The following is a 19,083-nucleotide window of genomic DNA, read 5'->3' as shown; positions in this document are numbered from 1 at the left end:
GATAACCTTTTTTGGTCATGTTCCTTGCTTGGAATTCTACTCTGTCAGATATTTATCTGGACCATGGATAAAAGCAGTAACAAAATAAAGTATTTATCTTACTTTATTGTTTTATTTAGAGCTTTGGTATCCTGCCCTTCAGCCAGTTAAAACGAGAGAGACTTGCAGGCTTAAGGTCGGAAAAGCACAACACAAAAGGGAAGAGGGGACAGGGAAGGCAGAGGAAGAAACCAAACTGGGGCATCAGTTTTTAAATACGGTAGTAATTTTCTTATACGGTAATGGCTAGCTGGCATAGAAACAATTCAGGGGGCAGTAGCTGACCTTTCAGCAAAGCTGATGAAAGAAGCCCTACTTCCCCTCCCTCCCTCTGAGGCAGCCTGGTGGAATGCATTATGACCATAAACCTGTTCACTAGTGCCCTCTGACATGTTGCTTTCCAAACAACAAGAGAGCATGTCTGTGTTCCAAGGTTTTTGCAGCCTAGAAATAGACACAAGGGAAACAGAGGATGGAAGGTAAGGGAGGCAGGAGTCAGCAGGGAGGGGAAGAAAGTAGATATACACTATTTCAATTACATGTACTTAGCCTTAGTTACAATATCTTGTTTAAGAAATGCCCATAAGCCATGTGCATAAAATAGGAAAACAATCACCAGTGATATACAGATAAAATCGGTAGAATTTTTTAAAAAACACAGATATATGTAAATTATAGGCTGGCTGAAATAAACTAAATTACAGGCATCTAAAATAGCACAAGAAAGGAGCTTTTCTGAATATTAGGCAGGGAATTCCAAAGACACCTCACAAGGACTGGCGAACAGATGTGGGCAGGAGGACCAGGGAGCCTCAGGCCCAAGAGCCATGTGTTTCCCAAGGCTTCTCTGCCCGGTCCTCAGGGTTCTCCCCAGGACATGCCACTCACTGACCCTCTATCTGTGGTCTCTGTGTGTACTTTTGCCTGGCTGAACTGTATCCTTAAAGCTGTGGTTATGCCAGTTGCTTGCTTCGATGGAGGCTGGAAATATGTGTGGAAACCTCTGCCTTTATGTGGTTGGAGTGTAGTGTGTGCTCTACCAAAAGAAATCACATCCATTCTTCTGGCTATTTTTGCTTCTGACCACAGCCATCACTGGCATGTGGCCCCTGGAGGGTTCCCCATGATAGGATGTGGCCCTCGGGCTAAAAAAGGGTTTCCTGTTCATGCAGTAGAGATATTTGGACAAGTCTGTATGCCAGGTAGGTCATCACATAGCAGGCCTTCATAAACACACAAGACTGTGTTCATAGTACAAATACTGTAATCCATACAACTGAGTCATAACCTGCTGCATGACAGTCAAGGCAATCTTGGTGCTATCTTGCTGCTGCAGAGGCATAGGAAACCTTTTTCATTCCGTTTTGCCAGTAAGTAGCTGATGATTTGTTGGCTGGACTAAGTTACACGCCCTGTAAGCTATGAGGGCAGAGATGAGTTCAGGAAATGCCCCTGGCGAAAGCATTAATTGCTAGCCAAAGATCTTAGTAAAATGTAGGGGAGAGATGCAGTTCCTCCCCCTGCTTAAGCAATTGATGTCACTTGTTCCTTCCTCCTGAGGCCACGCTTATTGGGTAATGGATCCTTCTTTTTGGTCAAGTTTATAGTCCGTGGGTCTCCTTGGCACTGGATGAAAGCAGTCAAATTGCACAGTTACGGTTAATGACAAGTTGTATAAATAATCAACATCCCTTCTATTATGCAGACGATAAACAGAAACACAGAAGATGCAGGGTCAAAGAGAATGTCGCCCTCTCTCCTAACCTCAGCCTGTTTAGAGGGAGCATGTAGCATAAAATTCTGGTCTGGGGCTGTGGGGAGATAATGGTTCGGGGGAGAATTTCTCTGTTTTGGTCAGCAGATTTTGGCCACTGCTGGAATGTCAAAGGTAACATTGTTCTTATGTTCCCTCTTCAAGACAATGCACAAGCCATATTTCATCTGAAAGGGAAGTTCTAAAATCTACAGTCTTTTCTTAGAACCAACCAAAATGTCACAAAATAGTGAGCAATTTGATTCAGCTCGGAGAACTCTTCAGGGTTTCAGAAAGTAGACGTTGGATTTGTTGTCAAATGTTATTTAGGAAGTTATAGCATATTGTTATACCATGTGTACACCCGTGTGTGTGTCCTCGGGCACACAGTTTACCCATTCTTTGTGCCTCCTGGGGTGTTCTCCAAAACTCAAACATTTGCATTCTTTTGTAGCAAGTTGATATCGATCTGGCGATAAAAATGTTTCACTCTGTGACAGCCACAGCTTTAGACAGCAAGTGCTTTCACTGCTGTTATGTCCTTGAAGTTGTTTCTCTCCTTTTTAAAAAGAGAGAGAACTTTACACAGATAAAGCCCTGAATTTTTCAGTCTTGTAGGATTCGTGGAAAGCAAAGCAAGAATGTATTAAGTAGAAGGGGAGGGTCAGCTGGTAACAAAGCAGATGTCAGAGTGAAGATCCCAAGGAGTGAAAGCATCTTTGCAAGAGGTTTATTAAAGGAGATTTACCTTGGCTCAGGGTTCCCGTTAGCTCTAGGCTCTTAGATCTCTCCATCCTGGAGTGATTGGAATTGTAAAATAAGAAGTTCATTTAGAACTTCCCCTCTGCACTCCCCCCTCCTGTCACGGCAGTTTGCTCCTGGGGTGAAGATGCGAGCAATGGAAAATTGCCCACATGCTCTGAAAATCCCAAAGCCTTGGAGATCTTGGCTTGCTTTGCAGCCCACACTGGGATTGGTATGTGGAGCTCCGCAGTTGCCTTTTTGTGGTGCAAAGGGTTGTGTTTTCTTATTCCCTGCACTCTGGGGCAGGAGGAAATGCCCTGATGGGCCATGGTGTTGGTGGGTAATGCAAGCATTATGTACAGTTTAGTTTCTGTTGGCAGGTGAAGGCGTGTTCAGAAACTCTTGTGTGTGTGCTGGGCAGGGGAAAGGTCAAAATTATATATCAGAAGGCAACCCAGAGTGAACCATAGTCAAGGCAGTTTTGTAATTTGAAGACAATTTGTGTTTTTCTCTATTCAGGGCTTCAGTGTGCCATGAATGGCCAGATATGTGTGGTCATGAATATTAGTAACTTTGGAGACTCACTTGCAAGACTGAGGAGATCCAAATTTTGCACCAACAACAGAAATTATTTCTGATGAAATAATGCAAATTTGAGTAGTTTTGCTTGAGTTGCAGAACAACTCCCCGCCCTGTCCCCACAGTAGTCATGGGGGATGGCACAGAGGTCCCTGAAGCCCAACTTCTTAACTCACCCTTCTTGCTTTGAATACTTCATCTGACTTTTTTTTTTTTGCACTCTCTCAAGCTTGTATCTGTGTCCAGTCTTGCCTTGCTATCCTACACTATTCTGGTTCTCTGAAAGAAATAAATAGTGGGGAACAAAACTTAATGAAGATTGCACATTGGATTGTGTGCATTACTTGCCTTTTCTTCCTTACCATTCAGTGTTGTCATTGAACCATCTTGTTCTTGTCTTGTGTTGATGCTTGATGGACTAGAACAGGGAGGGTGAAACATGTTTTGCTAGATGTCAACTACCACCATTCTTTCTGACCACTGGTCATGCTCCCCGGGGCTGATGGGTGATAGGGTTCAAGAACCACATATGTTCCTGACCCCTGGACTAGAAACTTGAAATGCTTTGCACACCCAAAGTCTTTGGTTCGGCTCTGGTTCAGTCTTGGAAGGGCTGTAGCTCAGTTGTAGACGGTCCTGCATTTAGAAGGTCCAAGGTTCAATCCTCAGGCATGGCTGGGACGGCCCTAGAGAGCCACTGTCAGCAGTAGTTTAGGTTGGGATGCAGGTGCCACTGTGGTCTAAGCCCCTGAGCCTCTTGGGCTTGCCAGTTGGAAGGTGCCAGCTTCTGCCAACCTAGCAGTTTGAAAGCATACTAGTGTGAGTAGATAAATAGGTACCGCTATGGCGGGAAGGTCAACAGTGTTTCCATGTGCTCTGGCTTCCGTCACGGTGTCCAGAAGTGGTTTAGTCATGCTTGCCACATGATCCAGAAAGCTGTCTGTGGACAAACGCTGGCTCCCTTGGCATGAAAACAAGATGAGCACCACACCCCATAGTTGCCTTTGACTGGAGTTTACTGTCCAGGGGTCCTTTTTATCTAGTTAGTTTGGACCAGGCACCCCCAAACTGCGGCCCTCCAGCTGTTTTGGCCTACAACTTCCATGATCCCTAGCTAACAGGACCAGTGGTCAGGGATGATGGGAATTGTAGTCCAAAGCATCTGGAGGGCCGAAGTTTGGGGATGCCTGGTTTAGACAGTCCTGAGCTAGATGGACCACTGAATGTGACTTGGTATAAGGCAGTTTCCTCTGTTCCTAAGATCTTCCAGAGATCTTAAGAGAGCTGCTGCCAGTCAGTGTTTACAGCTCTCAACTAGATGGACCAGCAACTTCCTATGCTCCTTAAATGTCTCTCTTCCTGAGAATTGGGAGAGCTGCTGCCATCCAGGGTACGAACAGTATTCAGCAGCTTCAGTTATGTTCCAGAGTCTGTCCAGAGATCTGTGTAGGTGGCATGAAAAAGCACTGTAGCCTTGGGCAGTCTTGAAGTTTAACTCACCTGTGATCCGGCCCTGTAGCACCACATCATTAATCTTTATGAGCAATGTGTAACACTTTTTCTCCCAACCAAAATTCTGAGTCATAGGAAAGTGCTTAAGGAAGCAGCCAGTGAAGTTTAGTGTCTCTTCTTTCCCCTTCCACTGCTTTTTAAGCAATTCCAGCTGGCACTGGTGGGGCAAGCTGCTTCCTCTAGCGTTCTCACGATCCTGAAGCAGAGACCCTGACCCGGCAACTGTGTGCTCGCTTTCTGAAACTGTGTTGCAAGGAGCTGTGGGGGCCAATGACAGTATGTGGCCGGAAGGATCCTCTTTCTGGAGTCGCTGCTAGTTGCATCTTCCTATGCCAACCTAAACAGTGTTTTGGTTTGTTTTTCCTTTGTGAGGGGATGAGCAGGGAAGAGGGTAGAGCAGGGGTCAGCAACCTTTTTCAGCCGTGGGCCGATCCACTGTCCATCAGACCATGTGGTGGGCCGGACTATATTTTTTTTGGGGGGGGGGAGATGAACTTATTGCTATGCCACACAAATAACCCAGAGATGCATTTTAAATAAAAGGACACATTCTACTCATGTAAAAACATGCTGATTCCCAGACCGTCCGTGGGCCAGATTGAAAAGACGATTGGGCCGCATCCGGCCCCTGGGCCTTAGGTTGCCCACCCCTGGGGTAGAGCAAAATGCTTTTCTGCATCTGTGCTAAGTAAAAAGTCCAGGCTCCTGAATTTGGAATTGCTTCTACAGGTGTGCTTGCATACAGGCCCTGGATTTTCATCTAGCTACGAAGCGTGACTCCGAACCAAGTGGTCTTCCAAGGCATGACCTGGAGGCTTGAACACTAGGGGGCAGGTGGTGTGGTTTGTTTTCTTCGTCATGCAAACCATAGTTTATTCTGATGTATGAAATGGGAAACTGTGGCTTGCTCTTATCCTCCAAACCAGAACTGTAAACAATGGGTCTGCTACGTTGCATTACATCTGCCTCCACAATTGGAGGCAGCAATGCTTCTGAATACCAGTTTCTGGAAACTCCAGGAAGGAAGAGTGTTCTTGTGCTTGAATCCAGCTTTGCATGTTTCCAACAGGCATCTGGCCACTGTGTTTACAGGATGCTTCACTATATGAGCCATTAGCCTGATCCAGCAAGGCTTTTCTTATGTTCTTTATATTCTTATTTTAACAAGTATTATCCCACTTTTCCTTCAAGGACTTAAGAAAAGAGTAAGTGGTTCTCTTTATCCTCAGAACCATGTTATGAGGATAAAGGCTGAAAGGAAGTAACTGGTCCAAGGTCTCCCAGTGAGCTTCATGGCTAAGTGGGGATTTGAACCAGGTGTCCCAGGTCTTAGTCCAACACTCTAATCCCTACACCACACTTGGCTCCCTGGAGTTCTGGCCTGGAGTTTGCTGATTCAGACATTGCAAGCAACTGTAGGTTGTATAAAATAGGAAACTGAAAGTGATGCTCGGGGTTGGGGGTGGAAAGAGACAAAAGCTTGTGGTTTGTTGACAACTGGGTTGAGACAAACCTCCAGTATTTCCCCTTTCCCTGTTCTTTATATTTACTATTTTATTTAGAAAAAAATTAATATCTTGCCAAAAAAGACTCCCAGAGCAGCTTAAGCATCACTACAAAAAGCAGGCTGTCCATTTCATCAGAATTACAAGCACAAAAGGCTTACAGCACAAAAGGAAAATGCATTGGGAGGGAGGAGGAAATAAACTTGGGGTAAAGTTCTTAGGTTCTAATGGCCAGGTGGGTTTTAAAAATAAATAAATTGTAGATAATTTTTTATTATATTTTTAGTACTGATGGTATACAAAAAAAAACTACAATGACCAGGTGGATTGTTTTGTCAAATATCTGCTTATTGCTGTGAAAGGCTAGGACTCCTCTGCTCTGTGGCATATTTCATTTCTAGCATTTCAAACTGCCCTCCCAAAATTGCTAGCCTGATTTCCTGTGTGTTCCTCTGTCATTTTTGGCACTTTGAGAACCACTTTGCAAGAGTTTTCCATTGCTTAGTGGTAGCTCATCTACTTTGCTTTCAAAAAGTCTCAGGTTTAATCTCTGGATAGGATTGGGAGACTCTTCCTGTCAGAAAACCCCGAGAGTTACTGCCAGTCAGTGTCTGATAAAGGCAGCTCCCACTGCTGCTGTGTTCCTGCTCACATGTAGGCAATTCTTGCTCTCCATAGGTGAATTACTACTACTGTACAAGCCTGCCTTTGGCAGCAGTGAAATCCAGCTAACTTGCCACTCTTTCCCCCCTGCTTCTCCAAATATATTTTAAGACATTGAAGCAAGTACCTTTTAACAAGTTGCTACACAAAAGAGTGAAGAGGTGGTGGAAAGGAAGAGAAGGAGGGGGAATTGTTTTTATATTTCATCCCACCTCTCCACCAGTCAGCTGAAGGTGGTTTTCATTAAAATATAATAAATATAAACATGTAAAGGATCTGTGTCTGCGCTTGCTGATTAAAAATCTGAGGACTGGTAATGTGTTTTCTAGACAATTGCAACCTGTTCTGTATAGTTGGTCAAAAGTATCCCCCCACTCTCAACTTCAGGCGCCACCATAGGGTCCACCTTCCGCCACGTCAGCATTTGTTTATTTGGCCTGTCTGTTTTGAGAGTGTGCAAGTGCTGCATGATCGGGGTGTGTGTGTGTGCGCGCGCTGTGACCTCTGAAGAATTCATACCTAAGAATCCGTTCCCAGGCTCCATCCATGGTTGGCATTTCCAACTCCTGTAAAGGAGGAAGCGCTGACACCACTCGCTAATGACAGGTGGTGCGCTGGGAGCCCTTGGCGCCACAAAACTGCTGAGGACAGTTTGCAGGCACATCTATGGGGCTCTGTATTCTTTCCTGTTGAAATTGGGGGGGGTGGAGGGGAGAGAGAAGTGCATAGCTCCCAGCCTTGCTGCTCCCTGCAAGTGTGTGCTGCCTCCCTCTCCCTGCCAACATCAACAGAAGTTGTCTTCCCTCTGGATGTACTCTTGCAGCATAAAGTTACACTACGGTATACTGTCACTGCCACAGGCTGTGTGCCTCTGTAAACCAGTTGCTGGGGTTCGACAAATGGGGAGAGAGAGGGAGGTGCGCACGTTGCACTTGGGTCCTGCTTGTTGGCTTCCCTTTGGGTCCAGCGATAGAAACTCCGATATAGAGCTATGCGCCAAATGGCTCCTTAAATCAGGGTTACAGTCACCAAAACGGAATGCCTAGTTGCCATTTTTGGCCAGGCGGCTCAAAAGTCATATTTTCAACATGTCTTTTTGGTCCCTGAAATTCATTCTGATTGTGCAGATCATTGCATATAATGGATAGAATTATACAGGATGTGTAGCTAGTGTGTGAAAACAGACAAAATCCAAGGATCCCCAGGCGTGCGCCTCCTGATGGTGGAGGCATCTGGTGCCCAGGCACCTTCATGGTCTCAAGTGTCCAATAGTCAGGTGCAAAACGTGCCTGGGAAAATTGAACGCTGTTTGGGGCATCTGGGTGGGCTGCTGAATGCTGGATTAGATTGACTTCTTTTGGCCTCATCCAGCTTCAAGTCCCTTCTTATGAGTCACTGAGAGGGAAGGCCGTTGTCTTCATGCCCTGTGTGGGCACTTTTTTGGCTGCTGTGAGAACAAGATGCTGAACTAGATGGGCCTTTGTATTCCCTGTTGCTCCTAATGGCAACAGTTGTGTGTGTGTTTCTTGTATCCTATTTCACTTGTTCACCTTTGCTTCGGCTGGGAGCTAAACACTGTAGACTAGAAGAAAGAATGGATGTGGGATGGCATTACCCTGTTTAAGGCAGGGCCACTCGACCCCAAGTGGCTGGTGGTCACAAGTATGGCAAGGGGAGCACCTGGTTGTTTTGTGGTGGGGGGCAATCCCCCCTACAGTTTGATCCTAAATTGCAAGATTGCTCCAGTTACCAGGAGCCCAGAAAGTGGGAAGCCTTTGGGCAATGATTTGGTGATCCCTCAGATAATAATTCCATCGCCACACAGCTGTGCCAAGCGAGCCTCACTTCCAGTGTGTATTGAATGATTTCCTTTATTGGTGCAAGATGTCCCAAGTTGCAAAAAAATGTACTGACATTATTTACTGTGTTCAACAGCAATGCAGTGTGCTGGGGTCAAGGCTTAGCTAAGTGACAGAGCACCTGCTCTGCATGCAGAATGTCTTGTGTTCACTCCCCAAAACAGTACTGTATAGATAAAATGATATTGGGCTTGGAATAAGATCTATATAAGATTCTGCAGTTCATCAAAGTAGGCTGTCCTGGGGCTTGGTTGGGTCAACACTCAGTCTGACTTGGTACAATGAAACTTCATGCTGTTCTCTGTGAGTGGTCTAATATCCTCCCCCCTCTTCTGTTCCTCCTCCCGCAGAGTGACCAGCAGCTGGATTGTGCCTTGGATTTGATGAGGCGTCTGCCTCCTCAGCAGATTGAGAAAAACCTCAGTGACCTGATTGATTTGGTGAGTATTGGGCTATCTTAAACTAGAGCAGAGTTATCATGTCCCCTGTTCATGCCAAACCATTGTTTGCACCAACCAATTTAGATCCCGGTAACGGCACATGGTAGAACAGCTTACCCCTGCCTGGGGCTCTCCAGATGTTTTGGGCTACAGCTCCCTTCCTTGTGCCTAACTATTGGCCAGCTGGCTGGTGGGAGTCCTGGTACAACCATATCTGGAGGGTAGCAGGTTTTGGTAGAGAAACCATGGTTTAGATTTGATTGTCTTCATTTTCCACCTGCTCCAGATTGCAGTAGGCAAATCAGTGTTCATAGCTGCTGGTCTGCTCTCACTTTCCATCTGCATGGCGCACTTCTTTTTGGGAGCAGTGGACGCTAGAAGCAAAGCAGTGGCTGAAATTTTGGCTTCTCGCCTCAGACATTGTGGCAACTCATTGTTTGCAAACCCCTTTCAACAGTAGTTTATGGTTCTGCTTCGTTAATTGATTTTGTAGCTGAAATTTCACAGCTCTGATATTGGGAGAACTGTAGTTGAGGAGTTGTGTAAAGACTGCAGTGCCCTTAATATGATGTCTGAATTAATTTTCTTTGTGTGAGACTGCTGTTGTTTTCAGGAGGTACACTGTGACCTCATCCAGAGGGTACACCTCTGTTCCTGCTTCTGTAATCGGAGAAACACTATAGCTCTGTGGTAGAACATGTGCCAAGGGCCTGACTTAGCATAAAGCAACATCTTATGTTAGGAGGGGGACACGGGTGGCACTGTGGGTTAAACCACTGAGCCCTAGGGCTTGCCGATCAGAAGGTCAGCGGTTCGAATCCCCACAATGGGATGAGCTCCCCTTGCTCAGTCCCAGCTCCTGCCAACCTAGCAGTTTGAAAGCACGTCAAAGTGCAAGTAGATAAATAGGTACCACTACAGTGGGGAGGTAAACGACGTTTCCGTGTGCTGCTCTGGTTCGCCAGAAGCAGCTTTGTCATGCTGGCCACATGACCTGGAAGCTGTACGCCAGCTCCCTCGGCTAATAACGCGAGATGAGCGCTGCAACCCCAGAGTCGGTTGCAACTGGTCCCTTTACCTTTTTATGTTAGGAGAGTCCCAAATTCTTATCTACTTTGTAGCTCAGTGGAATACCATTTTGCATGCAGAAGGTCCCTGGTTCAATCCCCAGTGGCATCTCGAGGCAGCACTGGGAGAGATTCCCTACCTAAAAACCTGGAGAGCAGCAGCCAGTCAGTGTGGCTTGACTCTGTATAAGGCAGTTTCCTATGTTCCTAAGATCTCTCTTCCTTCCTGAGATTTTGGAGAGCTGTTCCAGACAGTGCAGCTTCAAATACGTCTTCGGAGTCTATCTAAAGATTAATTAATCCACGTTGGTGGCACAAAAAGGCATTGTGGTCTTGGACAGCCTTGCAATTAACTTACCTGTGAGCAGGCCCGTAGCATCGTAAATCTTTACAAGTGTAATGTTTCTCCTTGGCATCTCTAGGCAGAGCTGCAAAAGACCCTTGTCTGAGATCCCAGAGAGCTGCTGCCAGTCAGTGTAGGCAATACTGAGCTAGATGGACCAACAATATTGCTCAGTGGAGGTTATAAGTTTATATAAAATTATGCATGGCATGGAGAAAGTGGATAGAGAAAAGTTTATTGGATGGCTTTTAAAAAGGATTGAACCAATTCATGGAGGAGAATAGGGCTGTCAATGGCTACCAGCCACAATGGCTGGGCTGGGCCTCCACAGTTGGCAGCAGTGAGGTTTCTGAATATTGGTTGCAGGAAACTGCAGGAGAAAGTGTCCTTGTACTTTGATCCTGCTTGCTGGTTTTCCACAGGCAATTGCTTGGCCACTGTGAGAACAGGAAGCTCGACTAGATGAGTCATTGACCTGACCAAACAGGCTCTTCTTTAGGGTCTTATGGCAGCTTCCTATGTTTCTATAACTTCCTTGTTGCTTGTGGTGCTTAGGGAGGCCGAAGGCCTGCATACCTCACCTCTTACAAGTTAAGGGGGCCCACTGAGGGTGTCTTACCTGAGGCACCCACCCACCCACATATCTGGGTCTGAACTGGTGGAATGCAAAAGTGGAAGCCTCATTTAAGCTGCTTAGTGATAATCCGCCCCCCCCCCCCAAGGTCCTTGCAGCTCCCGTTTGTCAAGCTGCATGAGGTGTCTTGCTCTGTACACAATTGTGCTGACAGAAGGGAAAATATCCAACTTGAACATGAAACCAAAAGGGCACGGCCTGGTGGGAGGTGGGTAGTGGGTGGGGGCCCTTTCCGGGTCACTGCCCCTCATCAGCTCCCAAACGCTTCCTTGTTCATTAGCAGAGCGGCACGGCCGACCCCTCCCCCCCCTCACATCTGTTGTGGCTTCCTTGGGCTGCTGTCGAGCCTGTAATTAGAGTTCATTAGAGCCCTTGTCAGTCACGGGCCTCCCCAAAGCACAGCCTGAAAGGAGCGGGGCCTGCGGGTGCCAGTAATCCGCCTTGGCAGGGAGCGCTCAGGCTTGGCATCTTAATTACCAATTACTGTATTTGGAAATGGGCAGCTTGGAGCAGCCGTTTGGGTGCTTTGCAAGGTTTTTAGAAGTTGTTTGTTGGAGAGGGGCAGGAGGCGGCTGCTTTTTAGGGTTGCAATATGAGGATTGTTTCGGCAAGTAGCCATTTTAACGGTTGTTCTTCATGCAGTACATAGTTAAACTATGGAACTCACTGCTGCTGGAGGGAGTGATGAGCACCAACTTGGATGGCTTTAAAAGAGGAATGGACAAATTCAAATTGGAGGATAAGTCTAATAATGGCTACTTGCCATGATAGCTATTCTCTGCCTCTGCAGCAATGCTTCTGAATGCCAGTTGTTGGAAACCCCAAGAGGAGAGAGAGCTCTTGTACTTGAATCCTACTTCCTGGGTTCATATAGACATTTGGTCAGTACTGATGTTTTTTTTAACAACAACAACAACAACAACAACAACAACAACAACAACAACAACATTGTTGAAAACTATAATTTATTTATTGCATTGATATCCAACATTTTTTTCCATGGAGCTCGATGGCGTACCTAGTTCTCCCCCTCCTTGTTTAATCCTCACAGCAACCCTGCAAGGTAGGTTAGGCTGAGAGGCGGTTCCTGTCCCATGGTTGCTCTTCAAGCTTCATTGCCGACAGGGGGTTCAAGCCCCGGTCTCCATTGAGTGACCACAATGAGAACACTGCTTGGCTAAGTGAGCTCTTAGCCTGATCCTGCAGGGCTTTCCTTGTGTTCTTAATAAACAAGTAGAAAGGCAAGCAGAACTATAAAGCAGTGTTTCTCAACCTTTTTTGGGCCACGGCACACTTGTTCCGTGAAAAAAATCACAAGGCACACCACCATTAAAAAAGTTAAAAAATTTAACTCTGTGCCGCCCTATATTGACTCTAATTATGACTGTAAGAAACACTTGCCAATTGCTGTGTTGGTTGCAATCTCCTGTAATAAGGCTTCACAAGCCGTCCGGCTGGTTAGTGTTGTTTATTGGCGGCCGCCAGGCTCGTTTGCACTGAGCTTTGGGAAAGAGGAGGAGAAATATTGCTTTCAGGCGGGTCAGTGCTTATTATTGGCGGCCGCCAGGCACGCGACAATGCAAATCGCCCTTCTCGTCGCCGCACGTCACGGCACACCAGCTAGCGTCTCGCGGCACACTAGTGTGCCGCGGAACAGCGGTTGAGAAACGCTGCTATAAAGCCTCAGCATGGCTTGACTTAAAGCCTTATCTCATCCAATGAGAGAAAGGTACATGTGGGTGTAGATAGAGAATATCTGCATCACTTCATAGGTTATAGAGGAGGCCTCTGCCACTAACCAAGGGTCTAATGACCACTTGAAGGCTCAACTCCCAGAAGGACTATCACAGCCAGGAGGGAAAACAAACCTGGCCTCCATCCTTTAGCTAGTGCTGCAACTGCTCCAGTGCTTAGCTTTTTTCTTCCCTCCCTATTCTTTTTTTCCTTTTGTGCCGCGTCTCTTAGATTATGAACTCACTTGCAGGGATGGTTAACCATACAGAGCTTAGGAAACATGTGCCTTGCGTGTTAATAATGCCTGAGAGAGCTTTAGTGGTCACCATTCTGTTATCACACTCTCTGGCGACCGGTGGACAAACCTGGCGTGATGTGGCAGATTTCTGTTTAAGCATTTGTTGGCTCTGATAAAAGCAAATAAAGTTTTTCTCGCTCGCTCGCTCTCTTTTTGAAAAACAAAAACCCTGCCTTTAAAAACACACACACGGTGGAAAGTCTGGTAAATGGAACTATTTTGATAAGATGGGAACTGTAGCAAGGTGTGGGTCTAGAAGCTGTCAGAGGTGGGGGTCTAGAAGCTGTCAGGGATCCACAGAATGGTGACCACAGGTACACTTTCACTGAGCTTTGATCCCTTTCCACCCAAAAGGAGAGGTAGGGTGCTTTGAATCCCTGACCTCTGGAAATCATCTCCCCCCCCTTCTTTTCTGACTTCTGGGACTTCAATCATATGTTCACCACCATGAGGTCTAGTACATTGAGGCATCTGCAAAACCTTGGCATTGAAAGTTTCATGTAAGGCAGCAAGCTTGGTTCTGCACTCCAAGCCACATTCTGTGCCCCTAGGTACCCAGCATGTGCCTGAATGAAGCCCTCCTTCCTAGCTGGAGGTGACCAGATTCTGTTCACCCATTTTGTATGTGATCAGGCTGAAAACAGCTATATACAGCCTTCGAAAGATAATAATTTGGTTGTGAAAACATGGCCATATTGTCTGTCTCCCCCAGCAAGAGCTGACAAACTGGTGTGTGTTGGTGGTTGTGTGCATGCATGTGCAGAACAAATGCAGGAATCCAGACTGTTGCTAGGAAGCCTAGCAAGCTTGGAAAAACTGCCTCTTGTCCTGCCTGGCTTTACTTGAGCACCTTGATGGGAAGAGACGCCCGGCTGACAGCAGCCGGGGGTTCAAAAGGGCGGCCTTTTATGAACTTGGCGTTCTTTCCGAAGGATGTAGAGCATGTCGGGAATGGTGCAACCGGCCATTCCTAATGCTGAAAGCAGCTGTCAGAGATCCAAATGGAGGATTATTGGCATCAAAATCAGGGGACTTGGCAAAATTAGCGCTGCATGCCAGTTTTCCACCCAGCGAGCCCAGCTGTAAATAGAAATGCCTTCAACTTAGAAGCGATTACCATTGGGGTATTCGGAACTTGTTTTAAGACACTCTCTTGTTTTTAAAAAACCCATCTACAGGCAGTCAAGGAAGGGCACCGTTTAAATCAGGCTTCAAACGAGCTTTAAGCATCCACAGATCAGTGACTTCACTGGAATGGTCTTCATGTGGCACCTTAATCTGGTTAACACAGAGCAGCCTTCACCAGCCCTTCTGGATGTTTTGGACTACAACTCCCATTGTTTCTCCTGACTGGGGTGCTAATGGGAGTTGTAGTCTAAAACCCACCTGAAGGCTAGCATGCTGAACCTAAGAAGAGTCAATGGCCCATATATTATTATGGTTACGTTTAATTACCCACCCTTTGCTCTTAGGTCCCAGGGCAGGTTACAATGTTAAAACATTAAAAAAACAGTTTAAAACAACCTTAAAATAATGGTGGTTTAGCAGTCAATCCCTCTTCCCAGGGTTCGCTGGGAATTTCAGCTTCTAACTACTCTCAGCACCTTTAACAAACTACAGTTCCCAGGATTCTTTGGGGGAAGCCATGATTGTTAAAGTGGCGTCATAGGGCTTTAAAGATATAGTGTAAGTGTTGCCCTGGTCTTGAGATGTTTAACCTCTGAGTTCTGCTCTATGGAGGATTAAGCTAATTTATGTGTGAGAGAGATGCTCCAGAAGTTTTTGCCAGCTCAGTTTTGGATGTGGATGATACATAGACCTTTCCTTCTCCCTTTTCAGACCTTTTAGGCCAGTGTTGCTCAAACTTTGGCTGCTACCACCCCCTTGCTTCCCTAAACTCATCTCGAGCCCACTACCCTAAAAAGCATGATACAGAACAGTGGCTTGTACAACACACTGAGGACGATTAATCCTATATAATAAAGTGCAAGTGTCTCTGCGTCCAGTCCCTGTGTCCCTGGGTTTGCGCTACTGCGCATGTGCCCCATGGACACAGGGATTGGACGCAGAGACTGGACACACACACGCTCTCCCCCCCCCCATCCCTCTGCCTCCCGTTTCCCTGCGGCCGCCAACCGCTGCTACCGGCCGGACAGCGCCTCACTGCGCTTGCGCTAAAGCGTGAGGGGGAGAAGGCTGCTTTCTTTTCCTCCCCCCCCCACGCTCCCCCCCCAGCGACCAGCAGCAAGCGGGCATCACACACACACACACACACACACACACACACACACACACACTCCCCACCCCACCCCTCTGCCTACTGTTTCCCTCGCGGTGCAATCGCGAGGCTGAGCGAGGGGGGGCGAACGACAGGGAGAGCATCGGTGGGAGCAGCTGCTGGAGCGGCGGGGCTTAGGCCTGGTCCTGAGGCGGAGGCGGCGGACAAGGAGGGGGTTTGAGCCCAGGGGGAGGGCAGGAAGGAAAGAAGGCCCTGGCCGCCCCTACCTTCCCTCCTCCCCTGCCTAGGCATGGACCCCGGCAGCGGAGGAGGAGGAGGCAGAGCAGCGAAGGAGGAGCAGCACCGGTGGCAGCCCAGGAGAGTCCTGGCATGTGTGGGTGGAGAAAAGAAGGGAGGGGGAGAGAGAGCGGGAATGGGCAGGGGGAATCGCATGTTCTAGCACCCGTTAATTTAATGGGCTTCATGATACTAGTAACACATTAAAACAGTAACAGTTAACAGCACATTTGTTCAAAGTGCAGTTAAGTGGTTTGGTTTATTTGAATAAATGGATGAACTGGATCTAGTGATACCAGCTTTTCAAAGTCTGATAGTTGTTTACACCTCCAGGGGGCCCTAGGGAATCCGACAGCCCCCCATGGAGTGGTACCATCCACTTTGGGAACTACTGTAGCCCATTGCTATTTTAGGAATCCTTCTGAGGCCTTGATGGATCAGCAGGAGTCATTGGGTTGTATTTGATGTTAACCCCCTTAGAGCAGTCCCACTGAAATCAACGGACATGGCTAATTTAGGCCCATTAACTTCAGCGGATCTATTCTGAGTAGGACTAGCATTAGATGCATCCCATCATGTATGAGATTCTCTCTCCCCACCCCTCCGGTCCCATTATTTCTACGACAGTCCTTGGACTGGACCTGTTTTTCTGCTTCAAGAGGAAGCTTTTAAAAGCCTGCTGGATGACTCAATAGAATTATAACAAAAATTTTTATTAGATGTGGGCCTAGCATGGCTAGAATCCAGTCTGGGCTGGTCAAGTGGGGGGTGGAGAGAGAGAGAGAAAGAGAGAGAGAGAGAGAGAGAGAGAGAGAGAGAGAGAGAGAGAGAGAGAGAGAGAGAGGGGGGCATCAGTTCAATTTGTCATTATGGAAGTGTTGGCTCCCTTCCGTTGGCTCCAAACATCCAAGTGGTTTTCACCCTGACGTTGACCAACTCCGATTTCCGTGCCCCCCCTTTCACTTCCATACGGGTGACATCAGTCCTGTAAGAATTCAAATGAGAACCAGAACTGTAAAGGCTTGAAATGCAATTAAATAATAAAACTTAAGTGATCCCACTCCTTCCCTGCCAAGGAAAGCTTTGCTTTGGAGGAAAGTGGCTTCGCGGTGGGCACCATTGTGGTACAAAATAAGGATGCTCCACTCTTGGGCCTTAACTCTACTGCCAGTGTGGTGTAGTGGTTAGAGTGTCTAACCAGGACCTGGGAGAGAAGAGTTGGAATCCACACACTGTTATGAAGTTCACTGGGTAACTTTGGGCCAGTCACTGCCTCTCAGCCTAACCTACCTCATAGGGTTGTTGTAGGGATTAAATGAGGAGGGAGAGAACCATGTACACCACTTTGAGCTCCTTAGAGGAAAAGGTGGCATATAAATGCAATAAACAACAAGCAAGAACCCAGGTTATGTCTTTGGCCTACCCCATCATCCCCGTGGCTCCTGTTATGTTTTTGCCTCCCACAATTCCTTTGGGGTCCTCTATTCACATGGATTTCCCCTATTTCCGATGTTTAAGATGAGAGTGCCAATCACTTTCTTAGCTAGAAAAACACCTCCCACACATAAAGGGCAGTGTCAGCAGGCTCTGGAGAATCCCAGGTTCTGCAGAAGTGCACAAAATCTTTGGGGGACACACCAGGAGGGTTGGGAATCCCCCTAAAACAGTTCATGAGCTTCATGTGTTCCTACAAAGCACTTTCAGGTGACCAGACTTCCAGTAACCCTCTGGGGGCTACAAGTTATGGAATCTAAGCACTTTAACCTATGAGAGCCTTGCTGGGTCCTCTTTCTAGCAGTTGCCAGACAGAAGCCACTGGGGAAGCCCCCACCACCACAAATAGGGTGTGAAGGCAGATTAGTGTCTTGTGGATCTTTCCTGTGCATTTGGCCATGAGTGGCTGCAAGGTTGGATTTGACGTTGCCTGCCACCTCTTCAGAAACATTGCCTATTCTATAGTTGTTGGTTTAAACAATCCCCATGGTGCTTTACAGTTCAATAAGTTTTGAACCATGGCGTTTGCCAGAGATGACTGCCAACTAGTCTGGTATGTTGAGGAAAAGTAACTGTGTCCAAGGAACATTATTGGAATAATGTGGCACAAATCAATATGGTGTAATCCCCACTCAGCCATGAAGCCACTGGGTGAGCAGCTGCCAGTCACTGTCTCTCATCTAACCTACCTTACAGGGTTGTTGTGGGTGTAAAATGAAGAGGGGGAGAACAGTTTACCCTGCCTTGGGTTCCTAGGAGAAAAAGGTGGGCTATAAATGCAATCAATCAATCAAGGTGCCTCTGCTGCTGACAGCCATAATGGATTCCTGTCTGGCACTTGCTCACAAAATCAAATGTGGCATTGTGAGGGTAAGAGACTATGGGATAAATTAGGGGAGAACTCACCTCTTTTATCTCTGCTTCAAAACTTGGGGGAGGGACCCTTCCTAACCTCAGAGCTTCTCCCTCCTTCTGCCACCACCCCAACAATCCCTGCAAGATGGGAATAACACTAGCCTACCTTGCAGGACTGCAGTTAGGCTTCCTGTGGCAATGTATGCACAGTGCATTGACCCAGAGCAGGGAACCCCAGCTGAAACTGAGAGCGAGAACAGCCCCTCTCCATCAGGAACCCCCAAACCAATTCCTGAATAGCAGAATCCTTTTAAGAACTCATTATCGGTGGTGTCATGATCTGGGCATCTCCTTCCACCCCATCCCAATAATCAATTAGTGATGGGGACTGGCGACAAAGAGGACTGTGGCGTTGACCCCAAGCAGGATGTGGTGAAATGTCTGCCTTTCTCACGTTTGCCTTTTTTTTTGTTCTCCTTTCCTTCCTAATCTGTAACCTCCCTTGAGCTCCTGAGCCTGCGGGTAGGCCCTCTCTGTGGCTGCAGTGTGTCTTTTAATTTTAGTACCGCACCTGGCCCTTTTAGGTGGTTTACAAATAATTATTATGTTTGAGCATGGCAAGGTGTTGGGACTGGCTTCTGCACAACAAGGACTTCACATTATTTCCACTTCAACACGGTCCAAAGCCCGAGGGCAACCACGAGTTTGAAGTGTAAAACTTTAGGAATCAAAGCTGCACAAGAGCTGGATCGTATTGAGGGTCTGATCCAGCATCCTGTTTTTAAACCGTGGCCAGCTGGAAACTTAGAAAAATGCCACCCAAACCCTTTGCTGTTATTCCATCCATCTTCTGAATGAGTGTGTGTGTGTGTGTGTTGCATCAGGAGTAGTTAATCCTGCTGAGAAACAGGCACGGTAATTTTTGATGTGACTTTCCTCTTCCCACACTCACCTCTAGGTATGTTCCTAATAAAGCAAAGCTAATTTCAGAAGGAAATATCTGACATAAGATCATGGGTCATGCCAACTGTGCATCGAGTCTAGCCTCC

At 47.0% G+C, this 19,083-nt stretch overlaps 1 protein-coding gene across 2 annotated transcripts in view; it reads left to right on the top strand.

Annotated features, from left to right (window-relative positions):
• CAPZB (capping actin protein of muscle Z-line subunit beta) overlaps positions 1 to 19,083 on the top strand; it is a 66,559-nt gene that overhangs the window by 16,818 nt on the left and 30,658 nt on the right. For both annotated transcript variants that reach the window (XM_035117843.2, XM_035117844.2), the window contains exon 2: positions 9,005 to 9,094. In XM_035117843.2, the coding sequence (XP_034973734.1) occupies positions 9,005 to 9,094 (90 nt within the window). The remainder of the gene's footprint in view (positions 1 to 9,004; positions 9,095 to 19,083) is intronic.

Source organism: Zootoca vivipara, chromosome 6 (genome assembly GCF_963506605.1).
Source record: "Zootoca vivipara chromosome 6, rZooViv1.1, whole genome shotgun sequence".
Lineage (NCBI taxonomy): Eukaryota > Metazoa > Chordata > Lepidosauria > Squamata > Lacertidae > Zootoca > Zootoca vivipara.
This window is presented reverse-complemented; position numbering and strand designations above follow the sequence as displayed.